The 18,058-nt window shown below is 37.5% G+C and overlaps 2 protein-coding genes across 3 annotated transcripts in view; one reads left to right on the plus strand and one right to left on the minus strand.

The window, feature by feature from the left end:
• LOC148409221 (nucleoside diphosphate kinase A2-like) overlaps positions 1-733 on the plus strand; it is a 12,447-nt gene extending 11,714 nt beyond the window's left edge. The window contains exons 4-5 of the mRNA XM_088439116.1: positions 253-365; positions 449-733. Of these exons, the coding sequence (XP_088295242.1) occupies positions 253-365; positions 449-563 (228 nt within the window). The 3' untranslated portion in view covers positions 564-733. The remainder of the gene's footprint in view (positions 1-252; positions 366-448) is intronic.
• A 4,948-nt stretch (positions 734-5,681) lies between these two features.
• The window catches only part of mbtd1 (mbt domain containing 1), a 67,727-nt gene continuing 55,350 nt past the window's right edge, over positions 5,682-18,058 (minus strand). The window contains exons 16-17 of one of the 2 annotated variants that reach the window (XM_088438868.1): positions 17,022-17,174; positions 5,682-16,723 (exon numbers count right to left, since the gene is read on the minus strand). In XM_088438868.1, the coding sequence (XP_088294994.1) occupies positions 16,605-16,723; positions 17,022-17,174 (272 nt within the window). In that variant the 3' untranslated portion in view covers positions 5,682-16,604. The remainder of the gene's footprint in view (positions 16,724-17,021; positions 17,175-18,058) is intronic. The other variant, XM_088438869.1, reaches the window with a different exon arrangement.

Raw genomic sequence — 18,058 nt, forward strand, 5'->3', positions numbered from 1 at the left:
GACATGTGCCGTTGTTTCCCACATGAGGAAATTCCGTTATAAGGAAAGATTGGACAACGCAAATAGGATTCCTTAGTGGAGAATACTTACAGTATTAGAATATTGTATGCGCTTGAAATGCAGGAAGGTAAACATTGTTACTTGTATCATTAAGAATGTAAACCAAACTCTTTGGATAAATTGCTGCCAAATTTGTTGTCTACCAGCTAGACAATGAGAGGCATATTTTTTCCTCCCTTTTATAACCTTTAGGCATGGGAAGGCAAAGGAGTTGTTAAGACGGGCAGGGTGATGCTTGGTGAAACCAACCCAGCAGACTCCAAACCTGGCACAATTCGAGGAGACTTCTGCATTGATGTCAGCAAGTACGTGTCAATTGAGCTGCTTCCATTTAACCTGGCTTTTGAGTTGCACTTACAGTATATATATTTCTTCTTCCTGTGAACAGAAACATCATTCATGGAAGTGACTCGGTTGAGAGCGCTATAAAGGAGATTGCCCTGTGGTTCAAGGAAGAAGAGTTGACTTGCTACACGAGCTGTGCATCCAGCTGGATTTACTGAGCACTGTCCTCAAATGCTCATTATCTACTTTTACCTACAAGTAGTTATTCCAGACTGTACCTTCAGAGTGCATTTAGAGGCCACATGACTGTAACATTCCGTTAGTTTGTGTGCTCATGACCTTGTCTGATTTATACTGCAAATTAAATGTCAATGGTACACACTAAAAAGTCTTATTTATTGCCTTGTTTTAAGCCTGATGGCCACAAAGTGTAACGTACAAGTTACCTGACGAAATACTTTCATTTTTTTTAAACCCTATCACCCCCATTGGGCCAATGCATCCCTGTGCTTCTGGAAAAAAAAGGGGTAAAGGCATGGTAGCTATAAGATGAAATGGCATCCCAGCTGTTTATTACATACCCATCTAGCTGGCGGCATTTAGTAATTTTTCCATACACCACAAGGTAGGTTACCTACTACAATTTCTTGCCAATGTCCATATACTGATAATATATGCTGTGTATGTGTTCCTGTAGATTACACATCTGCAGGCATTTTTAGGTAATTACACTTATTTTCAGTTGCCGCCCTGCAACGTATCACTACATTTCTGGTCTGCTATTTGTCTGCGTCACCTCACCGAGATGGTGGTCTGCCATTGGTCGGCCTCACTTGTTTCATAACGGTGGCGCGGTAAAGTTTTGTTCAATTGTGAGTGGTTACAAAACCGTATTTATAGTGCATTTTACTGCTTAGTTCTAAGTTGAAAGGGTTAGCCATCGCTCCCAAGATTGCTAGTGATGTTAAAGAGAAGTAAGAAGATGAATTATGTGGAAATGATGCTGGAGATAACGCTCATTAAGGGACTTTGGGTGTAAGCGGCACACAAAGGTAAATCCTTTCTATATTTTTTATTGTTGATGTTGATTGCATACATGTATATCATATATATGTAGCACTTACAATACTATTTTGGTACCAATTTTTAATATGTTCAATTTTTCTGGTTTTACATGGGGTTCTAAACACATTAGCTATTTGACAGGTTTTGATTGCCCGTCATACGGCAAATGCGCCTTACGACCCCAACCGCGGAACAGATTAATCTCATAACACGGGGCTCAAGGGCCTGTAATCTATTCTACAGAGGGCCAGTAATCTATTCTACGGAGGGCCTGTAATCTATTCTATGGAAGTGAGAATCTTTCACTCCGTTAAAAGTAAAGTAGCCAAGACTTCAAAGCAAGTAGTATATGCCTTTTTTTTATTATTTGTTGTGAAAGGGTTACTTCTAAAGCAGTGGTTCTTAACCTGTGTTCGATCGACCCGAGGGGTTCGGTGAGTCGGTTTCGGGTTCGGTGGAGCCTCCGCCGCAGATGACCACCCCTCAGTCTAGTCTGCAGTTAGTGGGCACAGTCATTGAAAGCGTCCTGCTCTTGAGATTTCCTACCGGTCCGCTTTGAGGTCGCTGGTTTATGCAGCAGAGTGAGACCTCCCTATCAGACCGCTTCGAGAGGGCTGTATACGTGTCTGAGTGAGACTCTCTACCGGTCCGCTTTGAGAGCGCTGGATAAGCAGCAGAGTGAGACCTCCTTCTCAGTCGGGACCACACACCAGAATTAGCCCGTTATCTCTGAGCGCCGATCCAGGCAAATAAGCTCCTGCGGCCGGCGATCTAAAGGGTCGATCGCTGTACGGACTCACTCAAATCATATTTAATTTTTTACTAAAGAAGGGTTCAGTGAATGAGCATATGAAACTGTGGGGTTCGATGCCTCCAACAAGGTTAAGAACCACTGTTCTAAAGTGTGCACTCAATATTTGCATCTCGAGCTCTGAGCAGCGATAAAGGGCCCTTGCATCTCGGGGGGACGATTGACATTGAGACTTGTATTAAACCACTAATATACAGGCCTAAACACTTTTCCTGAAGAAATATGATAGGTAGGTAACGCCACTCCTCAAAAGCCATCGTTTGCCTTCGATGTCTCCCGCTAGCATGAGAACACCTGATTTAAAAGTATTTGTATGATTAGATTTACACGTTATTTTGTGTCTGACACATTGTAAACAGGCGGGATACAGCTCTTGAGGAGCTGGAGATTCTGACTGCTGAAACATGAGGTACATCTGGTTAATAAAACACATTTCCTTTAGCCCTAAGCTACATCAATGAAAACAAGTTTGCGAAGTCTTCAATTGAATTTTCATCAAAATGCGAGATTGCGTCACATTAACTTGGGCTGGAGAAGGTGGGCTTATTTGGATGCAATGTATGGGCATTATTTTCAATATGACCATATTGTTTCATTTAATAGAAATACCTTGTTAGTTTTTGTACTTTAAGATTATATATATATATATATATATATATATATATATATATATATATATATATATATATATATATATATAGAGAGAGAGAGAGAGAGAGAGAGAGAGAGTACAGTAGAGAGTACAGTAATAATAATATTAAAAATATACAGTGTAGGAAGTAATGCATTACAAAAGTAATTACTGTAATGCAAAAATGCACACGCAAAAATAGTAATATTTTACCTGGTACAAATGACAGTAACTAAATTCATTACAACAATGCATTTTTAGCCGGAAAAGTCTTTTTTTTTTTTTTTTTTCCTCAAATTCACCAAAAACACCGCAAGATCTCAGAGAAGTCCTGGGCAAAATGTTTACTTGCTGTTCTATCTACTACAGCAGAGAATGAATGGCAGAGGTTGAATATAGACCAAATCCTTTTATTTTTGAGACGTCTGTCCCTAATCTTGCTTACTTGAAATCAATTTGAATGTTAACATTGAAATTGTGGAATGCACTGTTTTTGCCTAAAGCATAAACAATGCATCACTATGTTGTGAAGTTAAGTAATAAAAGGATAAAAATACAAAAAAAATCTATCTTGTCATGTCTATCAAATTTTACAATATAATACAGAGCAAATGATTTGTACTGTTAAGCTACATTTAGAATGGTAAATGCATATTTCCATATACAGAATGTTGGATAGAGTAATATAATAATAATAATATTATAATGGTAATGCAATAGTAGTGTCATGCATTACATTTCAAATACAGTAATACTGTAATGTAACTAATTACTTTGAAATGAGAGTAATAAGTAGTAATGCATTAGTTTTGAAGTAACTTGCCCATCTATCTATGTATCTATAATGTGCGCACACACTTCGCCTCAAAATTATTCATACCCTTGGGAATTTGTAGGTGTTTTTTTTGTGTGTGTGTGTGACAAAGATTTTTTTTCATGTCAGTCATATGTGACCAACAAACAAATGAATGAAAACGATACATTATTCAAGAGATTTTTCATTTCAATGTAATATTATTGATAGAATTCCATAATTTATGGTATTTCCCCGGTTTTGTGACAAAAACAACTGTCATAACCCTTGGGGCTTGGTTGTATTTGTGTTGATTTGTATCCATCTGCAGGCGTTTTTAGGTAATTGCATTTATTTCCTTTTGCCGTCAAGGCCTCCATGCAACGCGTCACTACAATGCTTGTCTGCTATTGGTTGGCGCCTCCTCACAGAGATATTGGTCGGCCTGACTCGTTTTAAAATGGCGGAATGGTAAAGCTTTGTTCTATCGCAAGTGGTTACAAAATTATATTTATAGTGCATTTTACTGCTTAATTCAAACTTGAATGGGTTAGTCATGGGTCCCAAGATTGCTAGTGATGTTAAAGAGATAAGTAAGAATATGATTTATATGGAAACGAAGCTGAAGATAATCAAGAAATATGAAGCTAGCCTAGCCTAGGCTCCCCTTACGAGGGAATATGGGAATAACAAGCGCCACTCAAAGGTAAATAAATCCTTTCTATACTTTTTATTTATGATGTCTTCTGATTGTATATATGTATATTATATATACGTAGCACTTACTATACTATCTTGGTACCAATTTTCAATATGTATGTACAATTTTGATGGTTTTACCTGTGGTTCTAAACGCATTCGCTATTTAACATAGGTTTGGATTGCCTGCCATACGGTGAATTCGTTTTATAAGCCCAACCACGGAATGGATTAATCTCGTAACACGGGGGCCCACTGTATATATATATATATATATATATATATATATATATATAATATATATTATATAATATATATATATATATATATAATTTTATATATATATATATATATATATATATATATATAATTTTATATATATATATATATATATATATATAATTTTATATATATATATATATATATATATATATATATATATATATATATATATGATTGTATATGAATTATGTGCAATGTGTCAGATATGTTCATATGTATGGTTGTATATGAATTATGTGCAATGTTTCAGATATGTTCATATGTATGATTGTATATGAATTATGTGTCAGATATGTTCATACTGTTGCTCTAAGCGGGCAATTAAAAATTCTATTTTACATTAAAAAAAAAAAAAAAATTCATATACCATCTTTCTGCATAAATATCTGATGGTATGACCTGTGGTTTGTAGCCCGTGTGGCTTATTCTTGTTTGTTTTTTTTTTGGTTGAATTTTTGCCTTATATACTGGAGCATCTTATAATCCAGAAAGCATGGTACTCTTTGCTTTTTGTGAATACACCAGACATTTGGATTTGAGATTAAAAGATTAATGACACAAAAGTTCAGAATTCCAGATATAATTTCATGGAATTTACATCTCGATGCTGACAGAGCACCTTTTATTGGAACCCACCAAGTATTAACGTGTGCAGGTCTTGCCTAAACAAAACACAATGATTTGCCATTCAATTCAATATGAATGAAAACATGATTTAAAAATTCCTACCGTTTATTTTGATTTTATGTTCAACAAAAGATTCTAACTTCATTGAAATTGGGTTTCTAGACTTATTTTTTGCTTTGGTTTAGGACTTTATATGATGATGAGTATTTTCTTTTCTTTCATTCAGAGGGGTATCAAGAATTTTGTCCATGTCGATAAAAATGGGTAAATGTGTCAGGTTGGATCAGTGCTTCTCAATTATATTTTGAGAAGCTATTTTGAGAAGCACTGGGTTGGATAAATACTAGTTTGAATCCCTCTGATTGTGCAAGCAATAGTGACAGCGAAAATTGCTGTCTGAATGTGGACATTTCAAACATGGACACATCTCCTTGTCATTAGTCATTTTATTCAGTGTAAAACGGTTGCAAAAAAAAAAAATCACAACATAAACATTGATGAAAAAAATAGGGCTGAACGATTATTTGGATTTGCAATATAATTGTGATTTGAAAAAAAAAAAGTCAGTGTACGTCGACTATTTTACAATGTTTTGGCTGTTGCCGTTATGTGTATACACCTGATGGTTTGGATGTGTGCCACTTTTGTAGTGCTAACTTCAATTTACAAACAAACAAAAAGTAGTATAAAGAGAGTGATCTAGATACGGATTTGTTTGCATTTAACATTACAGCACGTGTGGCAAACTTATGTTATGCTATCAACTTACCAAACTGCACATTGTAAGTTTATACGTAGTAGATATACCGTCTTTCAAATGAACTTATACTGCAATGCATAATAGACATGATAGTTTGTTTTAACAATGATAAATTACGGAGAAGAGAGAAAAAAGAAATCACAAATCAAAAAGGACCGTAAAAAAAATCTCAATTCAAATCGCAAGTTAAAAAAAAGCACACAATTAGATTTTCCATAATCGCTCAGCCCTAGCAAAATAAACACTGCGATACCCGAAAACATATCAATTGCAACCAATATGTTCCATCCATTATGCTTTATTTATCTATCAAAGCTTAATCACAACACAAATTTGTAAGAACTAGTTACTATCAAAAAGACATACAAACTTTGCAATTTAAATATATGTACCTCAGGTTGCACACGTTTTAATACTTGTATCCAAAATATAGTTTTTAACACCAGAAACTTTTCAACGTACATTTATTACCCACCTCCATCAAGATGATCCCAACCAGTATTTCTTTTAAATCAAATGTATATAGCACCACAATATAATGTTTGAATGTAACTCAGGGGAACACCACATCATAAAAGACCCGTGTTAGTTTCCAAGAAAAGGACAAAGCATGATAAAAAATGTTTTGTACATACAGTAACACATTGAGTACCAATTCAGAAGCAGGAACAAGACATGCATCACAAGTTCAATATCATTAACACCAGGAAAAAAGGCCATATAAATGTCATGATTCATTGTAATGATTTGCCTTTTTCTTGGCGCAGACCCAACACCATTCAGAATGCAAAGTAGGAGCTTAAACAACAACTAAGAATTCTTAACAATACAAAATGTTCAACACATTCGAAATTCATACTAAATTCCATATAGTCCAGACACCTTCAAAATAGTCACTTTTTGTTAAGCGTGCATTATTGCATTGCATTATCAAAGAGAGCAGGCCATTTACACTTTAGATTGATCAATAATTTCCTCCTGTAAAAATAACACCCGCATGTGAATTAATATAATAGATTTTTCAAAAATTTGTGACACCACAGATATATAGTGATCCCTCGCTACTTTCGAACTTTGATTTTCGCAAATTTTTTTGGGAAAAAAGAAAAAAAAGCTATACTGTACTGTATTGTGGTGACACGCTGTGAGGGTTTCTTGCATGGCAGACAGACGAGGTAACTATAAATGCACTTGCCACGGGCCCTCCTCAGATGTGGAACTACTGCAGTACACATTTACTTAAGTCTTAAATGATTAAACCTTATACACTGTACAGTAAGTGAACAGTTCAACCTTCCCTTTGAGGTCTCGCACAGCTGCGGTCATATTAGCAGCGGCGTGGACGTTGAATTAAAGTCAGATCTGTACATGGTCAAACATGTACTTGAGTATTTACACTCGAAAAACAATTTTATTATCAAAGAAATCTAGGGAAGAGATTTCCAAAGGTTTGATGAACGTCGTCTTTGCTCCTCTCTGCCTGTTGACAACAACATGTGCTGGGTGCGTTACACTGTACGTCCCCCTGTGGAGTTGCAATCAACTCCAGCCCCAACTCCCACTTTTACAACCACAGGGACGTGCCATGTTAATCATCAAACGCAACCACAGTAAAGGAACACACTGTCGAGGCAGGAGGCGCACGCACACACTGTCGAGGCAGAAACACAATGGAGTAGACGTTCACCAGATCGTTTGAAATCTTTTACCGAGATTTATTTTAAAATAAAATGGATTTTCAAGTGTAAACCCTCCATTGTTATAATGTTTGATCATGTACAGATTTGACTTTAATTCAACGTCTGGGCCGCTGCTAATATGACCGCAGACTTCAAAGGAGAGGGGTTAGTTCTCACTTACTGTACAGTGTATAAGGTATAATCATTTGTATGAGGTTTAATCATTTAAGAAAATATATATGTACTCCAGTAATATTTGTAATAATAATAATGAAGACATATATATATATATATATATATATATATATATATTTTATTTTATTTTTTTTTAGGTAAGGGGGTGGGGCAAAAAACGAGACAGGTGCGAGGCAATGTGCGTCCGTGTAGACACAAATGCTAAAACTAATGTTGCAACAACAAAATGATTTACTTTTTTGACACAGCTGAATATTAATTTGTAGAAAAGCCGTAAAAGTCATCATCACTCTGACAAGCCAAATAGCTCCTCCCATTTAAAAGTCCACACGTCCTCTACTATCTCCTCAATTGTTCAAACATCCTCGTTACTTTCCTTGGGTAGTGATCTTTGATGCCGTCCAATTTGTTTTGAAATGGAGGTCTTGGGAGATTATTTGCTTGTCATGTCATGAACTTGGGATGTTCTTTACCCAAGTGACGAGTGAGGTCAAAGCCTGGAAGGTTGCCCTTCGCTGTTTTTCCCCCCACCTGCTGACATCCATGCTGACTTGCACTGAGGGCTGAAGGAAACAAGTCAAGCCATATTTTCCTTTTCATAATGTGTCAAAATTATCGACGCAGCCTTGTTGACAACATCTTGATTAGCTTGATGAAAAGTGCACTTTTGCAATGTCCTGTGCAAACACTCTAAAACGGATGCACACTATTTCGAATTAGAGGTATAATCATTTTAAGCCTAGTAATTGAGACAATTACTTATTTCCCATTGGCATTAATGTTAATATGTGAAAGAAATTGGTCTGTTTTGAATTTTGCGGTTATAAACCGAACCCCCTAATATGGGGGTCGAAAATCAGAGGGAAAAAAGCTCGACTTGTACTCGAAGAAGTACGGTATTTGTGAGGAAAGGATAACGTTGAAACATGAAAATGCAAGTGGAGGTTTTACAGACTGCCCACATAATATTAGCAGTTTAACCGCTACTAACTTGCCGTGAAAGCTACCAGCCCAAAACAGCAAGCAATCGTCCGTAACCATCACAATATGACAATAAAGAAGTCACTGAATGATTTTCAAAAACATTGGTGAAAACATCAATCCCTTGTGTAATATTGCTTATGGTTTTTAATAGCACAACTACACTTTATAACCAACAATAATAGGTGTATAATTCTTTAAGCAACACTAATGAACAGGGATGGGACGAGATCTGATACAGTGAAATCATGCAAATTCGGAACAGTTTCAGGACATATCTTTTTTTGGGGGGTGAGGCTTATAAGGGACACGGATGCAATGGAATACAGAGGAGAATGCACTTCATGTTACTGCCCTGCATGGTAGTAAAACACGCCAAATGTGACGATAAGGTCAACCAACACTTTAAAATTGACGTTAGCACAATTTTATTTTTATGTTCTTCCCAAAACCTTGTCAAAATAACGCCGGTTGACTCTTTGTACTGCATAAGTCACAACTCCAGATATAAACAACACAATGTTCAGTAATTACATTCATGTGTGAATTGATTCAAGACAGTAAAAAAACATTTTAATTATGCTGGTATTTTATTGCACAGTGCCTTTTGCCAGCCTCTAGCAGACACTACCTAGCAGCGCTGGAGTGTCGGATTACGTTTCAGAGGCAGTTAGTAGACTTAAATGACACAAACTTTAATTGCAGACATCTGGACACAGTTGCCTTTGCTAATGATCACTTTTGAACATACCAGGCTGAGTCAAAAGGGTCTTAATTGGGTATGTTCCAATATTTATGGGGAGAGAGCTATCAAGAATTTCAGTTTAATGTTGAAAAAAAAAATGTTGATTTAAAAAATTACATAAGATGTTGTCTTCCGATAAGCGGAAATGTGTTCTTTTGTTTTCTGTGTATATTTTTGTTTTTCACAATTTTTTATTTCTTTACATTTTCATCCAAATACCAAAACATCCAATAAAAGCAGGCCTACAGGGAAAAATACACTTTCAATCACCTGTGTGGCGATATTCTACTGTGTGTGTTTGTGTCTCAGAGGTGGGCACTACATCAGCACTGACGGACTGTCCGTCACTCCTTCGCTGACGGATGCACGTTTTGCACGTTTTTCCGACAAATGACCGGAAAGCTAGAAAGAAAAATGCCCAATTAAAAATGTCGGCATGGCCAATTTTATATGTCGTTCTAACTGTTGGGATAGGCATCACCTGAGATGTCAGTCATATTTTCGTTAGCCCGCCATGCCCCTTTTTGCTTATAATTCAATGTCATGTTGATCTGCTATGTTGCTGCATCGTTATGGTACAAACTGCAATCAGCCTGCAGTCAATGTGACAATAGTCACTTTACAGCACCACCAAGTAGTGGAGACATATGTTCAGTTTAGCAAATAGACTGGGTTGGTTCAATTCACTACTTGTCATTCACAGTTGACTTACCAGACATTTATTTATAGTTGTCCCCTTTTCAGTCATGGTTTCATAAACCAAACTCCTACTATACACAATCTCACTGACCAAAAGTTAAACGTAATGTTTAAAATCAAGTGTTAAGAGATTTTGTGTTAATTTGCTTTTCAAATATATTTTACATGCTGATTCTGGGATGTGTTTACACGGCAGGGCGGTCACACTTTCAAGTAACCAATGGGTGCATAACCATTTAGCATTCTTTCTCTGATTTAGACTCAGAATTTAGAATCAGCATTACTTTGTTTTGCCTGTAGTGTATGTGACAGATGAAATTCAGACAAATCTGACTGATAAGTTTTGAAAACTGATGGACCCCGACAGTTAAAATTTTGTCTAGCTTGAAAAAATGACAGGCTGACGACGATGGAAAGGGGGCGGGGCTGTAAATGGTATTTTATGGATATTTTTTAATTGTTAAGCTCATGATTTTTTTTTTTTTTTAATTGGAGATGAAAAAATGCCAGGTCAAGTCAAATCAAATTACAAGACTGGTTAAATATTGGCATCAAGGGACAGTATGTAAACACAGCCTAAAACATTTATGCCAGGGGTGTCCAAACCTTTTGCAAAGTGGGCCACATCTGGCGTGTTAAAAATGTAGGGGGGCCAACCTTGGCAGGTGTTCTTTACATATAGCAGCAATTAATTTAAATAAATTTCAGCGAGCCGTTCTGTGTTTAACATTTGCTTTTTTATTTTCATTTCAGCTATCTTAAGCACGTGTTTTGGTTAATTTGAAACATGCATATCAAAATTGAATTGACATTAAATATCGAAATTGAATATTCACTTAACTTCACTTTAACACTAACTTTTTTGTAACAGTTGAACAGAAGTAATTGTACTCTTGGGTGCAAACTACAATTGGAACATAAAAAAATCTCACCATGGCAGTTTAATATTTATAGAGTTTTTAAACACAATAACAGAGAAATGAGCCAAGTAATAGTCATATCAACAAGTGCAGGGTTCATTTAAAATATGAAATTAGTATCTATAAATGTTGATTGGATTTTTAAATGGTTATGATTCTGGAGTGAAAACTTAAAATAAATAAATAAATAAAGTTTTCAGACATCGTAAATGAAAAATGACTTGTCCGCATGAGTGTGATGGGTGAAACTGAGATCTGGAGTGCAGGACAAAGGCCAGGTGTGGCTCTATGGCAGTAGTATGGATGCGCAAGATGTCCTGTAAGTGAGAGTCCAATAGCCGTGTCCTCACACGGCTCTTATTTAAGTTCATAACCGAGTGTCTCTTCTCACACAAATACGTCGAACCGAACAAGCTTAGCATTTTCTTACCAAATGCCTGAATCTCTCGGAAACTTGTCCTTATCCAGCTGTCAGTAAAAGTTGGCGATATAAAGCTGCCGGTGTTGACCGCAGCTCACTGCGTCACACTGCAGCTCAAATTTCCTCCTTTTGTTGATTGTCGCCATTTTAGAAAAGTAGGGGCTCATACAGTCAATTACTCATATACTAATGTGCTGTTCCTAATTGAGCCTATAGATGGCAGCATTGCTGCCCAATGTATTAATTCTCCATGCGGGCCAGACGTTATTGATTTTATGACAGAGGCTGCGGGCCGGATGAAAATTGACCATGGGCCGCATTTGGCCCCCGGGCCAGACTTTGGACATGTCTGATTTATGCCAACCACATTGTTTAACTAGATCAGCAGCAGTTGAAAAGTGAGCCTGTCACGAAAGTGACTGTCCTGTTTACATTTGCATGCAAGATTTTCTCATTCAATATAAAAAAAAAAACTAAACTGTAAAATGTATATTTTGCCAACATCTTGTCTCAATCTCGTCTCAAGGGCTTTGGCACTCGTCCCATCCCTACTAATGAACTTTTCAACTTTTTAATAACTCTTCTTATGAAATATCAACTGACGACTAGTGTAACGTGACTTTTGTCATGATTTTGTATTGTTTTCACTAGCCCTAAAGAGCACTTCAAAGAGGGAGGAGAAACGCTGTCCCGCAAAAAAATGTGGTTAATGCTATATGGCATACGCCAGCCACTTCCCTTTCCCGCCAATTCGTTACAAATACAGCAGTCATTCGGAACAGCTACAAAATAATACAAAAACAAATACAAAACAAAAAGGAAAAGGGGCAGAGGTCCCCTGTGTCTCACAGTCTTGCTCTTTCAATTCCAAAGCAGTGCTTGTTCAATGATGTAGCGCATTGAAATCTTTTAACGTGTCAAAGATATAAGCCTGTTAACTTGGCTCTTGCGCCATTTGGTAGCCCTAGTCGTAGAGTAACTACACTGCCGAAGCCTCAACCACACAAAAAAAATACAAACGTCGTGACTGCTATATGGCTTACGCCGCTTCCCCCATTTGAAGATTTGTACGTCTACGCCAGGTTGCTGCACTCATGGCAATAAATGAAACGTTTTGTCTGGGGCGACAAAAGAAGGAAAAAAAGAAAGCTATCCCGCATAAAAGGACAGTCAACGATCACATTGTCTTTTACTAACTACATAACTTTGTTAAACTATCTCCTTGATAAAGTATGTGTGTTTATGTAATAATAATAGAACATGGTGTACATTTAGCATAAAGTCCTTTAGCAACCTATTTTTGCATATTAATCAACGAACGACCACAAATCCTGTGCTAACGTATTTTACATTTGGTGGTTATTTTATTTAATGGGTACTCTCATTTGCATATTCTCACACAAAGGGTGACGTAGATCTCACTTCTTTAGCCTGCAACAGGAGGTAGTAAGTATACATATACAGTAGCTCAACAACAGAGCCTTAAAGGTCGAGTCGAATACACTGCATGAGCAGGCATGGACTTTTGACCAAATCTTTTTTATGCACAGTAGATCCTGTCACCCAACCTGTAACTGTGTTGACTGGCTAAAGTGCAGTCAAGAAGTTTTCAAATTATTTAGACTATATTAATCTGTGCCCCTGTGATTCAGAGCTACTTTGCATATGGATGACAGAACAAAGAATAAAGAAAACCAATTGACTGTTACAAGACCAATGCTGAATAAAGTGGTCTTGAACAGCGGTTCTGAATGGGGGTAGGAGTGCCATAAAAGCACTTTGGGGGGTTCGTGAGATTTGCAGCAATGCATGCCTCTATTTGTTAAGTTTTATATGGATGCTCACTGTCACTAGAGACACAATTTTTCAGCAGACGAGCCAAAAATAAGTATTGCCTAGTAAAATACGCCGAGAGATACAACTACAAATGAAGTTCAAAGGTTTATTATTCAAACACGATTGGCACAGCAACTCTTTGTTAGATAAAGAAAACTACTGTATGCCTTGTCCATTGACTTTCATGTATTGTTTCTCACTGACAATAGAAAAGAATAGATCATTTGGGTCATTTGGGTTCCAACGAGCCTTGGGATTCACTTTCTCTGCCCATATTTTCCATTTCTTGACGTCACAGGGAATCTATGGAGCCTTATACTTTTGCCACTTTGCGTGTGACACCCGACAGCCAAGCATGTAACCATTTTTTTGCAGTTTTACTTTAAAAAAAAAAAAGATTAAATGATATGACTCACAAAAAGCAATTGAATTAAGCACCAGCGATAGAGAGCGACAGAATTCAAAATAGCTCCATGAAAATCAGGTGACCACTTTCAGCCAATCAAGGTCTATAGCGGCACTAAACGGTAAGATCTTAAAGTTATCCGACGGCAGGGTGGAGGAGCTGCCATGTACCCACAAACACAAACAGTGTGCAGTGCAGAGGAGAGCTTATGCCAGCCTATATTCCCTTTATACAAAGAGGGTGTCACAGATGGACTTCTAAAAATATGGACTATCAGACCTCCAGCCTGGGCCAGACTTGACAAACGAGTGTGGCCGCAGTGGAGGCACAGTTTTCAGGTAGTGCTGTAAAGGAACACCCTGGAAGTGGACTTGGGAGGAAAAAAAAAGGTAAGTCATGCTATCGCTTATAAAATTAAATCTAATTCATAACGACCTGCATAGAAATTAGCCTTACAAAAGTATCTCAGAACGCCTTGTTTGCGTATTCTGATGACAAAACCAAACCACATTGCTCATATGTTTTCATGTTGCCTCCCTGTCAAGAGTGAAATCATTTTGAAAGAACTATTTCTGACATCATGAGCAAAGTCCAATGTACTGTACTATGTTTATGAATGAACACATTTTGTCCGGTTCTTTCCCACACATCATGGAAAGATGGGGATTAGATTTAGGGTTGCCAATTGTTCATATTTAAAAACCAGGCTAATGCCATATTCCTTATTAAAAAGTAAATAATGGAGCTTGTTGGAGAAAAATGGACCATCTTGGCTGGATTAGCCCTTTAAAATGCTGTGAAGTAATGTGGGCAAGTTTGAGCCATTATACTCCAGGGCTGAAAAATTCCACCCAGGACTTGGAAGGGTTATTTTTTTTTGGATGCAACTCAGCCTATCTTCTTCCAAAACTGGCAAGGTAAGATTGTACCAAAAAGAATTGATCTGATCACATGGCATTCTCACAATCCTCTAATGCAGCGGTACCCAACCACCGGTCTGCGGACCGGTACGTCTGTGAATCAACTGGTACCGGGCAGCGTGGGCTGCATCCAAAATAATGTTTTGGAAATTATTATGTTAAGTTAATACGTTTGTGCTTGATCTTTGTTTTTTTGGCGCCACTTCTGGCCGCTGTTGATATTACAGAGTGAGAAGGATGATGTGGTTTTTAGAGCAGCCAGTAGCAGACACCCCCGGTCCGCAATATAAATTTAAAGCGTTGACCGGTCTGTGGTGATAAAAAGGTTGGGGGCCACTGCTGTAATGCATTATGCAAATGCTCTCAAGCAAACTCCAAACATGAACTTAAAACAGGGATAAATGTCTGGTGTTACTCATTGTAACTTTTGTTGCTTTGGTCCCAGCTTTCAGCAATGAGCCAGTGTACTTATATTAATGCCCACCGTTCTCATGGTCATTTTGTTTCCCGCAAGATATCTCACACACCTTGTCTGTTTGTTTCAGTGACTTACTTATTTTTAATAACAATTTACAATAAAAAAAATCTTTAAATTTGATCCCCAGAATATTTTTCATTCTATACCACAATATTTTAATATTGGTGGAGAGACTATTATTAACTTCAGCTGGTCGCTACAGATTGATGACTGCTTGCTAATATGTGCTATATTAATTGTGAGGGGGTATTCAAGTTACTGACGTCATTAATCTTACAAAGCTTTTGTTTATTGATGTTCAATACTCAAAATGGTTGCATGCCTGGAATTGCCCTTTAATCTATTTGATAATAAAAGCAATTAAGATTGCCATTGGATGTCATGAAAACCTGTCTTTCTAAAGTGATCAGAATTTGCAGTAGCAGCTGTATTGTAGCTGTTTTTTTGTAATTTTGACTGGTCTAGCTTCTAATTACTATGACTGATTTTCTTTCTTCTCAGAATGTTAGTGAAGCATGAATGGTGTAAAAACTTTACCAGATGTCTTTGAGTTTAATGAGTACATTAGAAATAAATGTGGCTCTGAAAACCTATGGCGTACAAAAGAAGTCTTATTGTCAAGGACTGTGAGCAATTTTACACAGCATTTATCAGTACTTTGGATGACTATTATCATAAAACCGTGAATACATATACTTTTCGCTTCTTTGTTAAATGTTTTCCACATACTAATACTATATAATCAGTAATTTATTTTCAAGGTTTCAACAAAGCCAACAAAGTGGAAAAATTTCATTAAGGAAAAAAAAAAAAAGAAAAAACTTCAAGTACTATTTCAACTACTTTGTGAAAAAAAAAAAGAACAACTTTACATAAATAATTTCTCTTTGTGCCAGCTCCTTTCATTGCAGGCAATTTAGAAATTTTCTTCAGTGGATATGTAACGTGTAATAGCAAAAACATCCACCTCAATACAGATTTATCACATTTTATGCAGGCCTGGGACAGCTCAAAATTAACAGAGTACGTAGAAAAAAAGGTTGTTTTATTGTTCATATAAAAAATAGCTTAGTTGTTCAGACAGGTAAAAGGAGATCATAACATCTGTGATCTAAACACACATATGGAAATGATTGCAGAGAATACCCCTATTTTTTTTTTTTCCAAAAGGTGTAAAACTGACCATGTTCTCTTCATTACCTTACTTTTCCATTGGAAATTTGTGCCATGTCGTGTAATTTGAACTCACACTGATCTCACTTCTTGCTGTGAATGGTCCTTCTCCTATTTGTCTGGTTTGAAAACTCGAACTTAGGGTTCCTGTTTAATGTAGAATGTGCCTGAGCCATTACTGTCCTGATCGGAGGTGCCCTGGGAAAAGTTGAACTCATCCGCCTCCATCATTTCTTCCTTCATTCGCAGAAGTGAGTCTGCAAGAGAAAGACACACACAAAAAATAGCCGAAAAGATGGGTTGAATACGGAGTTTTTGGTTTCAGTGCAGAAAGTTAATGTACATAATTTTGGTTGCCAAAAGAAACGTTATAACTACTTCAGAGTAGACAAATTAAAATGAAGGATATACTGTATCTCAGGAGACAGAACTACAGGACTACTACAGTACGTTTATGTCCAACATCAACAATTAAGTGATGTGTGCAGGGTCAAAATAAAATGGTCATGAGGCCAAAACTAGATTTGCCCATTGCAGTGAATAGTGTGATGTTACCTGATTTATGGGCTTGGCGAAGGTGAGTTCGGAGTTGGAGCTGAGTTGGGCCCTCGACATGGTAAAAGGGTGGACTCAGCTCTTCATCCCCTGATAAGCTTCTTCTCCTGCCTGTCTGACTGAAGGGCCGCCGACCAACCGGAATCTTCCTCTCTAAACATCAAGCCAAACTCTGGTCAGCTTACCAGGGGCTTATTACACAAATATCACTTCAACTAACATGGTTTGGTTTAGTTTCTACTGTATATGAAAGGAGTCAAAAGTTATCTGGTGTTGGGTCGAGGGGGCAGCAGCAAAGATGCCCAGACTTCTCTGTCCCAAGCTAATTCCTTTGTCTCTTCTGTGGGAATGCCATTGCATTCCCAAGTGAGCCAGGAGATACTGTCTCTCCAACATGTACTGGGTCTTCCCCAGGGCCTCCTCCCAGTGGGATGTAACACCTCACCATTGGTGTGTCTGGGAGGCATCCTAATCAGATGCCCGAACTACCTCATCTAGCTCATTCAATGTGCAGGAGCAGTGGCACTTTACTGCACCCCCTTCTAGACAACCGAGCTTCTCAACCTGTCTCTGAGGGAGCAATCGGACACCCGTCAGAGAAAAATTATTTTGGTCACTTGCATCCAGGATAGTTCTTTCAGTGCTGAAGATAGGAACGTAGATCGACCAATAAATTGAGAGCTTCGTCTTTTGACCTCACTTCTCCTTCACCACGACGGACCAATATAATCCACAAAACTGCATCTATACACCCATGTCCATCTCCCGTTCCATTCTTGCCTCATGTATGAGCATGAACCCAAGTCACTTGAACTCCTTCCACTTGAGGCAAGATATCATTACCAACATGGAAAGGGCACCCCGACCTTTTCGGAGGACCGTGACTTCAGATTTGGAAGTTTCAGCATAAAAGTTGTGAACCATTCCCGGAAGACTTGGGAGAGTACTGCTTGAGAATGCCAACAGCACCACTTTAACTGCAAAAAGCAGGGATGCAAATTTGTGGCCTCAAAACACATATACACTAAATTCCAAAT

The sequence above is a fragment of the Hippichthys cyanospilos genome, chromosome 17 (genome assembly GCF_059441005.1).
Source record: "Hippichthys cyanospilos isolate Australia breed blue-spotted pipefish chromosome 17, RoL_Hcya_1.0, whole genome shotgun sequence".
Taxonomy (NCBI): domain Eukaryota; kingdom Metazoa; phylum Chordata; class Actinopteri; order Syngnathiformes; family Syngnathidae; genus Hippichthys; species Hippichthys cyanospilos.